This window comes from Maniola jurtina, chromosome 21, assembly GCF_905333055.1.
Source record: "Maniola jurtina chromosome 21, ilManJurt1.1, whole genome shotgun sequence".
NCBI lineage: Eukaryota > Metazoa > Arthropoda > Insecta > Lepidoptera > Nymphalidae > Maniola > Maniola jurtina.
In genome coordinates this window covers 7,733,395-7,745,858 of record NC_060049.1, presented here as the reverse complement: position 1 = coordinate 7,745,858, position 12,464 = coordinate 7,733,395, and the positions used below count along the sequence as shown (strand labels likewise).

Sequence of the window (12,464 nt, the reverse complement as noted above, 5' to 3'; positions counted from 1 at the left end):
ACTAATACTCCCCTTTCCCCTCCAATTAAGCGTAAAGCTTGTGCCAGGAGTGGGTACGACAATAGTTCGTCCAATAATTCAGTCCGTTCCTCAACCGTTGAGCTATCGAGGCTCTACTTGTTCATGTGTTAGATTTTATGATTTAATATTAAACAAACTAACAACAGCTTTCAGGAGAAAACGACTTAATAACGACTAAATAAGTATACCCTGTGTTACGAAAACCATAAAGTAATACTGGCAATATTGGAAGAAAGAGACCCCGCAGACATACCCCAGACAGTGGTCTGACTAAATAAAAAAAAACCGACCAAGTGCGAGCCAGACTCTGACCTGTTTTCGGATTTTTTCCTTTACTTGTGCTTTAAGACAACCTGCTGAATTTCATGATTCTAGGTCATATACCCTATTGGTATTCTTGACAGATATGACAGACGGACAGATGGATAGACAGACAGACAACAAAGTAATCCTATAACGGTGACGTTTTTCCTTTTGAGGAACGGAACCCTAAAAAGCACCACGAAATATCATTTTAAAGTCCAGCGTTGTAACAGTAATATAAAATCTACTTAGCTAGAATTTTCTAGACACGGCACGAGCGCCATATCAACTTACCTAGCCAGAGTCGTTTAGCGATGTGCGGCGGGAATATTAAGTGCAGCAAACTGACGTTCTTCTCTCTCTCCTTATCCACCGATTTGCTGGTCTCCATAATCGAGTTCTTTAGCTTGTCCATGCGTTTCCGTAGACCATCCTGGGAGAAAATTAGTTAAAAATATATTTTACTAACAAATAATGATCCCCATTTTTGACCTCCGACCCAAAAAGAGGGGTGTTATTAGTTTGACGTGTGTATCTGTGTAACTGTCTGTGGCATCGTAGCTCCTAAATGAATGAACTGATTTTAATTTAGTTTTTAGTTATTGACGAAAAAGTTCAACAGTTATTTTGACTTTAGCATCCATATCTCTTTATGATATAATAGTATTATAGATTTCACATTCTGCCCTATATTATATTATTAGTCACCATCATATCTATGAAATCAAGCTGTTTGTCTACAATTTAGTTTACCGAACTGCATTTCAAGTTCGCTCTATATAGGAATCTAGGTTTAGTTAGGTATCTCATGCGAAGAATGCGGTTTCACACTCGCTTGAATACTTGCTCTGTGTAAACTAAACCTTGCTAAGGTGAAAACTAACTAACCAACCTCGACTTTGTTCGGTCGGTTCTCTTCAGTCATAATATAAGCTATAGTAATAGACTTTAGTTATTCCCTATCCCGTGGGAATTTCGAAAAATTCGAGTTTATCCCTTGTCTGTACCTACTATTAAGGAGGAAAACTGTGCATTCCTGGTTTTGTGAGGTTCAGGAGTTTGGGCTGGGCGTTGATGAGTCATAACTTTTATTTTAAAAAGTTATACCTGTGACTTTATGCCTGTCATTCGCGTGGAATACACTTTCAAGCCATCAAGAGCTTGAATTTTTAACCCCCGACCCAAAAAGAGGGGTGTTATAAGTTTGACGTGTGTATCAGTGTATCTGTGGCATCGTAGCTCCTAAACTAATGAACCGATTTTAATTTAGTTTTTTTTTTGTTTGAAAGGTGGCTTGATCGAGAGTGTTCTTAGCTATAATCAAATTAAATAAATAATCCTCGATCTCGAGCTCATATAGGTTTTTAGGGTTCCGTACGTCAAAAGAAGAAAGGAACCCTTATAGGATCACTTCGTCGTCTGTGTGTCTGTCTGTCCGTCGTGTCTGTCGAGACCCGTCAAGGGAATCAAAACCTATAGGGTACTTTCTGTTATCCTGGCAGGTAGCAATGTCTTATAGCACATAATATCGCCTTGTCTTAAACCTAGTGGTTGCATCACAAAAAAAGTGTTATTTCTTGTACGCGATGGCACGGAACCCTTCGTGTGGGAGACTGACTCTCACTTGACCGATTTTTTTAACAGCTCCTTAATCGCTAAGCAATTATTGAAGGCGGATCACGTCGGCAAATTCTCATTAACGCGAAATATTGAATCACAAGATTTATGGATTCACTGAAATTCGACAGCCTCTCTCGAGGTCCGTCTTTCATAATATTATACCCATTACAGGTATTGTAGTAATAGATTAATGCTCACGATTAATCCTTCTTTTGAAAAGATTTTATTTAATAATAGATCTTTAGGCAGCTGTACGACCGCTGCCTATTAGCGAAAGTTGAGCTTGAGTAGTTTTGTAGTATGGAATAGTTTTGTCGCCGGGTTATGACTAAATGTACGAGTGCGACGGGTCTAGTTTTTACAGGGCTCTCTCCGTCACTCGTTTCCACTCGTTTCATACAATCGTAGTTCCAATTTCATTTTAATATTAAGCAACCAAAGTCCATGAAATTTTGCAGACATATTCTAGAAACCAATATCTGTGTCTGTGGTGCTTTAGATTTTTCTAAAAATATGTAGTTTTGAAATTACAGGGGCTCAAAGATTTGTATGAAAATTTTTAAGACCGCGTAACTTTGAAACCGAATATTTTAACAGAAATCTGGAAAACCACAGACATAGATATTAGTTTTTAGAATATGTCTGCAAAATTTCATGGACTTTGGTTGCTTAATATTCAAATGAAATTGGAACTACGATTGTATGAAACGAGTGACGTAGAAAGCCCTCTTAAGTTTACGTCATTAATATCACCATTACATCATTATGTTACATATACTATAATTGAAAATCAAAAAGTGTACAGTATACCCAATTTGAATGTAATTGATTTGAATTTTGAATCCTTGCACAAACTGCTCGAGATTTTTACCGTAAAATGTTATTTCTTGTACCATGGCACGGAACCCTTCGCGTGCGAGTTCGACTCGTAGTTGACCGAATTCTTACATATAGGTAATAATATCATTGAGTGACCTAGAAAGAAAAATACACTTTTCCTCTTAAAATAAATTAAGTAACTAATTATAATTTTTATTTAAATCAAAATGTATTCCTACCTTTAAAAAAATTCTGAACAAGATAGAATTATATTTAAATTAAGATTGGAGTTAACAAGCCAATTGTCCCGCTTACACGAAGCTTTGGGTGTTTCATCATTTAAATTTTCATTGGGAGAGATATTTTATTTAATTACCATTTTGCTTTATGTTTGCGGTGTTATTATTACACCGATTTTCGTGCATTATTGAAACCTTACTTAAAATAGAAATACTGAGATGAAATGTTAAAATAACAATATTATTGTGTTACCGCTTTAATTTAAAAGCATTTCATTTCACCTCACGTATTTAAATATTATTTTAATTAAAAACTCAAATAACAACTGTTAAACATTACACCTTTTATCATGGTCAGGACCAATTGCATAGCAGCAGGTTAAAGTTAAATTACGTTTACAGTTCAAAAAACGCGCCCCTTTGACAGCTCCCACGTGAGTGTTATCTCATAAGAGAGAAAAAGATAAGAGGTTACGCAATAGAAAGAGAGGCATTTATTAAAAGGATTTAAATTGGACGTTATTTGTTACACAAAAACAACCAAACTATTAGACATTCTAATTAAATTCCAGACTTTAATGTTGAATATTAAAAGCAAACTCTGGATGGGTTGAATCCTTTCGCATAACAACGTGCAGTTCCACTTTATTGGATCGTAACAAAAGTAGTTATGCCTTCTGCACCTATTAAGTATTCTGTGATTATAGCAAAGTTATAGTAAAGTTACCTACTGTCAAAGTTAGCCCACCAAAAAAAGCCAAATAGGTTGCCCATTAATTTTTACCTACTCCTGACCTTAGTACAATACTTAACCAAACTTTAACGATAACAGTGGCCTTACTTTAAACTCCTGATGTGCAACTGGCTCCATCCATTAACGTCCATAACTAATATCAATCCTATCTTTAATCGGACGATTAGTTACTTAGCAATATTGTTATTTGTCACAAATTGCATGGTATTTTTTGACAATTTAACAACGTCGCTATCTACAGATTAAGGATAGATTAACTAATTAATTTGGCTATAACGCGGCGTCCTAGGTAGCGATCTTGAAGCGAACGTAAAGCGACCCAAATAACAAACTGTATAGGTACCTATTGAAGTTCGCAATCGCGTTCGCTTTGAATCGCCTACGTAAGACGGCACCAAAGAGAATCAACACATGTGTAAATTAAAAATTTATAACACCCCCGACAAGTGAAGGTTACAGTAACTAGAAAAGAGCCGATAACTTTCAAACGGCTGAACTGATTTTCTTGGATTATAAGCTAGGAATTCTCTCGATCAAGCCACTTTTCAAATAAAAAAACTAAATTAAAATCAGTTAATTCGTTTAGGAGCTACGATGCCATAGACAAACACACAGATACCCACATCAAACTTATAACACCCTTCTATTTGGATTGAGGGTTAAAAATGACGTCGACGAAATATACAAACCTGAGCTCTCGTCTGTTCGCTGACTAAGATGACATCTCTTGTCGCATCATGTAATGGAATGTCGGAAATAAACAGCCCTCTGCCAGTTAGACCCTCGAGACCGTCGAGAAAAGGCGACCCCACAAAAAGTAGGGAATCGGACTCCGAACAGAAAACCATCTGCCCTTTTATCTCGAGCCCCTGTGGGAAAAAAATGTTTGTTACAAAATTGGATTGATGGGTCGAAACGATTTGTATGAATAGTGGACGGATTCAGTTAGTTATAGGCTAAGAGCTAGTCTTTTATTATTATAAGTCCCGTAGAGTTTTTCAAAATCCTTTCTTATACACTAAGGGTCTAAGGAATCGGACTTCTAACAGAAAACTATCTGCCCTTTTATCTCGAGACCATGTGAGGGGGAAAAATTTGTTACACATAATTTATTTAAGGGTTGAAACTTTTTGTATGAATAGAGTGGGAGAATACAACCAGTAGTAGGCTAGGAGCCTTTTAGCCGTAATTCGCACGAGCGTTAAAAAGGCATTGCGTTAAAACCCGGCGTTGCGCTGAAAATACAAAGTGCGCGTTAAAAAAGCGTTGACGTGTGAACAGATACGCGTACTTGGGAATGCATTTGTTCTATTTGAACGCTTTTTTAACGGACGTTAAAAAAGCTCTCGTGCGAATGAAGCCTAACGCTTATTGTTTGATCTCCCTGGTGCAGTTTATTTCATGAATTTCATACCATTTTAATATCATGGAGAATCAAACATTTTTATAGTATTTTACATCTTTTACTCCTAATCTAATCATTGGATTTTAGCAGAAGGTTAGAATAGGTAGGTTAGAATTTTAGAAGAAACAATAAAAAATATTACCTATATTATGTAATTAACAAGTGTAAATTAAAAATTTATAACACCCCCGACAAGTGAAGGTTACAGTAACTAGAAAACAGCTGATAACAGCTGATAACTTTCAAACGGCTGAACCTATTTTCTTGGATTATAGCTAAGAACACTCTCAATCAAGCCACCTTTCAAAAAAAAATTAAATTAAAATCGGTTCATTAGGTTTAGGAGCTACGATGCCTCAGACACATACACAGATACACACGTCAAACTTATAACACCCCTCTTTTTGGGTCAGGGGTTAATAAAAGACAGTTGTGCAAAATCAATCGCACAACGGTAAATTGTATTAATTACACGTTCGCTACCAAATGACCACTTTACTCCGACCGACAATAATGGCCCCATCCGAATGGCCCATCTGTCATAATAATGGCCACAAATCCTAAAATCAAAATAATAATGTATATTTGGACAACCAACAAGAACTAACAAAGTTACCAGAACTATAATAATAAAATCATTGTCCAGTTATGAAAACATTTCACTTGCGATAACGATTATTGCTAAACCATTAAACCATTAGGACAACATTTCTGTCCCATATCGGCATAATTATGCTGTAGTTACACATTCAACTTGTAGTTGACAAACCCAACGTCCGATGCAGCAAAAGATTTGTACAGGATGGTCCGTAAAAATTTAAGACTTAGAGTTAATAGATAATAGTATGTAGATATAGTTTTAAGTGTTAGACTAATATTAATTAGAATAATGTTAGTTAGTGTTAGAATAGGATAATAGGGACCTACCAGAGCCACATGGTCATACTAGTGACCCAGCTCTCTAAATGAGAAAAAAAAAAAATCTACTTGTAGTTAGGTTAACGTGCTTATTATAGGTACAATTATTATTATTACTGCAGTAGACAATTACCTTATGGTTTTTCAATGATAACTTTTGAAAATGTTAAAAAGATTTAACACATGGGTCGATAATATCCTGCAGGATTTTAATGGTTGCAAGGCAACTATACTTACTTCGTCTGTGTGGATTTAGGATTTTAAAATTGCTGCGGGAACTCTTAGATTTTTAGGGTTTCGTACCTCAAAAGGAAGAACGGAACCCTTATAGGATCACTTTGCTGTCTGTCTGTCTATCTGTCCGTCTGTCGTGTCTGTCAAGAAAACCTATAGGGTGCTTCCCTTTGACCTAAAATCTTGAAAAGTAGGTAGGTCGTATAGCACAAGTAAAGAAAAAAATCCAAAAACCGTGAAACATTAAAAATTAAAATGTTTAAAATTCAAAGTAAGACAATAGTTTTTGGTTTATCGTGCAAAATGACGTAAAAACATGACTCTAGTACGGAACCCTCGGTGCGCGAGTCTGACTCGTACTTGGCCTGTTTTATGAAATTTTGAAGCTTGATATCAGTTAGTAAGAGCGTTGCAGAATTAACAGGGCTCTCTCCGTCACTCGTTTCCACTCGTTTCATACAATCGTAGTTCCAATTTCATTTGAATATTAAGCAAGCAAAGTCCATGAAATTTTGCAGACATATTCTAAAAACTAATATCTGTGTCTGTGGTGTTTTAGATTTTTCTAAAAATATGTAGTTTTAAAATTACAGGGGCTCCAAGATTTGTATGAAAATTTTAAGACCGCGTAACTTTGAAACCGAATATTTTAACAGAAATCTGGAAAACCACAGACATAGATATTAGTTTCTAGAATATGTCTACAAAATTTCATGGACTTCTGTTGCTTAATATTCAAATGAAATTGGAACTACGATTGTATGAAACGAGTGACGGAGAGAGCCCTCTTAATCAACTCTTGCTGCATTGATCGCACATTACTTGTCTATACCGGACGTACGTAGTTTATTATTTCACAGTTTCGCCTCTTCCTGCACCAATCTAATTACATAGTATTTGTTAAATTGCGATATTATTAGCCCCCGACTCAAAAAGAGGGTCGTTATAAGTTTGTCGTGTGTATCTGTGTATCTGTCTGTGGCAAAATTTCATGGACTTAGGTTGCTTAATATTCAAATGAAATTGGAACTACGATTGTATGAAACGAGTGGAAACGAGTGACGGAGAGAGCCCTCTTAAACCGGAACGTTAATTAATTACGAATTTACGCGGTTTGCTAATTATGTTGAAGACTGAAGCGTTCCTGATTACACTGAATATTAATGATATTGTATTTCAACGTCAGGATTAAGCTGAAATAATCTCTCGTGATCTCAGTTCGATGTGTGAGTCGTGAATAATAATAATCTATGAACTGTGTGCTTATTATGAGGTTTTACATCTCACCTTAAGACGAAACTAAAAAAAGTTTTTTAACCCCCGACCTAAAAAGAGGGGTGTTATAAGTTTGACGTGTGTATCTGTGTATTTGTCTGTGGAATCGTAGCTCCTTAACTAATGCACCGATTTTAATTTAGTTTTTTTTGTTTGAAAGGTGGCTTGATCGAGAGTGTTCTTATAGCTATAATCCAAGAAAATCGGTTCATCCGTTTGAAAGTTATCATCTCTTTTCTAGTTACTGTAACCTTCACTTGTCGGGGGTGTTATAAATTTTTAATTTACACTTGTATTATGGACTCCTTCGCCGATGACTACAGTGAATTTAATTTGTAAATAATATACTTAGTATTGGATAAGGAAAGTAGGTTAATGTAGGTAGTTTATATTTGTAAAGTATTATAATATATTAGAGTAAGTATTACTCATAAGTATGTTAAGGGCACATTGTAATCCTTCATGCCAACAAACCGCTGTGCAGTTTCGTGAGATGTAAATTATAAATAATTCGTGTTTGTGCATTAATAAATAAATTTAAAAAAACAACGTTAATAGAGTTTGAGCTTCAAAACACAATAATGTTAGTGTAAAATGAACTTAAAAATTATTTATTGATTTAAAACCAAAAATTCAGTTCCACAATACTCAAATGTTTATTGATTTTAATTTTCGCTTAGAGCGCTGGCTGTAAATGTGGATGGAGGAACTTTATCATTAAAACAAGGCAGTTAAGGACCATTTTACTTTACCGCTAAACTGTTTCGTCTCTCGAATACGATCAACGTTGGTGAGATGTAAAATCTTATACTAAACATAGGTACTGAGATCATTCTGGAATTATTCGATTGGAGATAGAATATGCCGTATTGCTATCAATTGGGTTAACCATCGGTCATTATTGTGCTTAAGTGTGCTAACAAACTAAGACTCCATGGCGACTTCGCAGCTACGTTTCCAGATAATTCGTATTGACATGTATGACAGTTAATTCACTAGGCTACGGTCTAGCGACGTCTCCAATATGGAAGCGTAGCCACGACCGACAGGATTCTAGATGTCTGACTTCTCTGGCGACCTGGCAATACGTAGCCAAGTCGCCAGTGTTTTCAATACATGGTGCTAAGTTAGGCCTCCATCACTTTAGTGGCCAACTGATCGCCACGTCGGACGTTTGATGCCCGCGTGTTTGTGTTACTACTATTGTGTTGTTGTACTACTTATTTGGCAACCTCATTTGGCTACGGTAGGTATAGCCATGGCTACGTAGCCAGTCGCGTCACCATGATATCCTAGTGTGTCAGGGCTCTCGGTGGTATTACCGTCACTAGCTCCACACTTTAGTTTCATTCTCATTTGAATATTAAGCAACCAAAATAGGTACTTAGATGTAATTTTGTAGATACATTGTAGACTAAGATTCTAGACTAAACTAAGGGTTAGATAGACAATATTCACTTACACATAATTGGAATTGGAATATTGGAAACCGATCGTATGCTACGGAAGTACGGTCATATGTACGATATAATGCGCCTGCCTAGTCGATATCGTTTCCGATATGGGTTCAACGAAATTGCGTACCTGTACCTTCACTGTTAGACCCCAGGGTTAGAATAATCTGCCGTGATTTGATATCTCCATACAAATAGGCAGATTAAGAGAAGTCTAGTACTACCTAGCACTCTCCATACAAACGTAGTTTGTGTCTCATTTGAATACTGACTAATCAAACTCAATATTTGGTAGACAGGTAAAACTTGATAGGTACAGACTCAGTTTTGTATGTAATCTTTGAGGCAGTTTAACTTCAAAAATACTTACACATTTTTCTGGAAAATCCGGAAAAACCACAGACTTTCTCGAACGTGTCTACAAAATTTCATTGAGATTAGTTGGTAAATATTCAAATGAGAGCCAAATTACGTATTAAATACTGTTAAATATAGTTTCGAACCCGACCGAATATTAATAGTAAATACAAATTAATATATTTAGGATTAGCCCGTTAAAACAGACAGACGGACAGACAGACAGACAAAAATTTTAAAAACATGTGCTTCAGTTATGGTATCGTTTAAATAACCATAATATGAGCTCAATATGTGGTAGTTATTCCGAAATTACAGACAGACACTCCAATTTTATTTATTAGTATAGATGATTATGTTGATGATGATGAATATCTTTTGGTGGATGCTAATTAGGAGGAAAGACGGAAGGAGTTGTTTACGTAGTACCTACTCGTATTGATGTAATTTCAAAGTGTAACCAAATAATGCTACCTACCTCATTAATTAGTAAGATATTCGGTTTCTGTAATACCCGTAAAATTAACCTCACCTTAAACCAACCAACCTTATGACAAGTGAAGATTACAGTAAGTAAAAAAGAGCTGATAACTTTCAAACGGCTGAACCGATTTTCTCGGATTATAGCTAAGAATACTCTCTATCAAGCCACCTTTCAAACAAAAATAACTTAATTAAAATCGGTTCATTAGTTTAGGAGCTACGATGCCACAGACAGATACACACGTCAAACTTATAACGACCCTCTTTTTGAGTCGGGGGTTAATAATATCGCAATTTAATAAATATACTAATTAGATTGGTGCAATAAGAGGCGAAACTGTGAAACAATAAACTACGCACGTCCGGTATAGACAAGTAATGTGCGATCAATGCAGCAAGAGTTGATTAATGCTGATTACATAAATCTCCATTTAATAACTACCTAACTAAATATAATTACGAGGAAACAGAAAAACAACTAAATACATACATTGCGCAAAATATAATCTGATCAAAACATAGACATATCCGCACACACATACACACACACACCCACACATATACACACACACAGAGACCCACATCAACCTTTACATAACAATTTATATTTGTATTTTTAACTTAGAATTAGATTTAATTCAATTAATTATAAACATTGTATGGGAAGGCACTGGCCCCTATAATACGGGCTGTCCTAGTTTAGGGGCCAGGACTCCATGAAATGCGTGTATCTAAAGTGAAATAAATAAATAAATAAAAAAAAATTTAGAACACGAATAGTTCTCAATGTTACAGAGACAATCGAATAGATTAGAAATTATATGCGCTTGCTGAATTAACCCGTTTAGCGATGGACGTGTGTGGTTAACCAACCGCGATTACTACGTGATTTGAGACTGATTTGTGTCTATTCAAAAGTGCTTGATGCCTGAAAAGCCTTTTAATTAGAATTTTAGATTGATTTCCATTTACAGTTTGAACTGTCATCTTTTCATAGCCCGTCACAGAAAGAAATGTACCTACTGTATCAGAAACTCACATATATGGAGTATGCAAGTTTCTTTATTTCACTATAACTTCTAAATGCCTCAACAGATTTAGATGTTAGAATAGGGTATCGTTTTAACCCTTATATCATTCCAAATTACACTAGCTATAATTTTTTGAAAAAAAATGAATATGTCGGCCGGCCGTTTGGTGCCATTTTCAAATGTGAATAAAAATTAGTTTTTTGGCAGGGCAGTCATATTATTAATTTTTATTATACCTACTTGTTTCATTTTCAAAAGGCATTTAATAAAACCAAATTTCCTGTGTCCAATTTTCTTAAACTGAATATTAAATTTCTCTAAGCGAATTCAACATGAGATTTCCCGCTATTACACATTTTAATTTTTAACAAAGAACGGACCTCTATTTACATAAAGTCAACATTTTACACAGGATTTAAAACTTTACCAGACATTTTATTTTCAAAAACATTTTTCATTTAGACAAGTAATTAAGATGAATGCATACTAATTAGTTATGTGGGCAAACTCCCTGCTGCAGGGTTAAGCGCTACGATTTTATAAATTGGAGGTCCCGGGTTTGAATTCCGGCAGGGGTAATTTAGAAATTTATAATCTCTGAGTTGTCTCTGATCTGCTAGGTGATTCGCTAACTCAGGTTGAAATCTATAGAGCGCACTTTGACTTTGCTTAGACTTAAGTTTCAGTTAAAACGAGACAGATTTATGCCAGCGGTATAGCGCTATCTCGTTTTAACAGTGTCTTAAGTCTGAGCAAAGTCAAAGTGCGGTCTATAGATCTCAGCCTCAGTGTCTAACACTGAATGATAGCCACCGAGGTTGGTTGGCTTTACATTGCTGCTTCACTGGGTGATATTGGGTCCTTTTTTACAAACTGCGGAATTCACTCCCTTCGACGGTGATTCCACTAGATTACAACATGGGGTCATTCAAGGGGCGAATCAACAAATTCCCGAAAGGCCGGCAACGCATTGGCTATTCCTCCGGTGCTGCCAATGTTCATGAGCGATGGTAATCACTTAACATCAAGTGACCCACTTGCTTGGTAGCTCGCTATTTTTATTAAAAAAAAAAGTATATTTCATACACTTGTAATACAAATCATACGCGTACTCACGCGTTCAGTATAACATCCTGCCATACGTTTGCTGCCTCATCTTGTGTGTTTCAAGCTTTAAAGCTAGGTTATTTATTAGAAGCGTATCGCCGCTGCTAGGCGATGCAAAAAGCGATACCTAAAGGTACTCAGTGTGAAAAATTAATTGAGATAGTGAGTCGTTCAGGTAAAACTTACTTTATCACTATGGCATAAGGATCATAATTGGTTGGCTGCTCCATAAATACTAGAGAAGATCACCTTGTAGATAAACTGCCTGACAAAGTCTCTACATTCTGATCTATTTTTGCAGTGAGGTAAGTTAGCTGCCTCTCGTGTCAGAAGTTTGTGATATCTTTTTAGAAATTAAACGGATTATTGACATTATACCTTCCTATCAACATATGGTAGTTTGAGATTTTGTATATATAGGTCATTAACAGGGCTCTCTCCGTC

The 12,464-nt window shown here is 35.8% G+C and overlaps 1 protein-coding gene across 2 annotated transcripts in view; it reads right to left on the bottom strand.

Moving 5' to 3' along the window:
* LOC123876101 (head-specific guanylate cyclase) overlaps positions 1-12,464 on the bottom strand; it is a 140,346-nt gene that overhangs the window by 23,743 nt on the left and 104,139 nt on the right. For both annotated transcript variants that reach the window (XR_006798260.1, XM_045922235.1), the window contains exons 9-10: positions 4,446-4,625; positions 619-757 (exon numbers count right to left, since the gene is read on the bottom strand). Coding sequence is in view for 1 of the 2 variants with exons in the window: in XM_045922235.1 (XP_045778191.1) it covers positions 619-757; positions 4,446-4,625 (319 nt within the window). In the remaining variant the exon portion in view is untranslated. The remainder of the gene's footprint in view (positions 1-618; positions 758-4,445; positions 4,626-12,464) is intronic.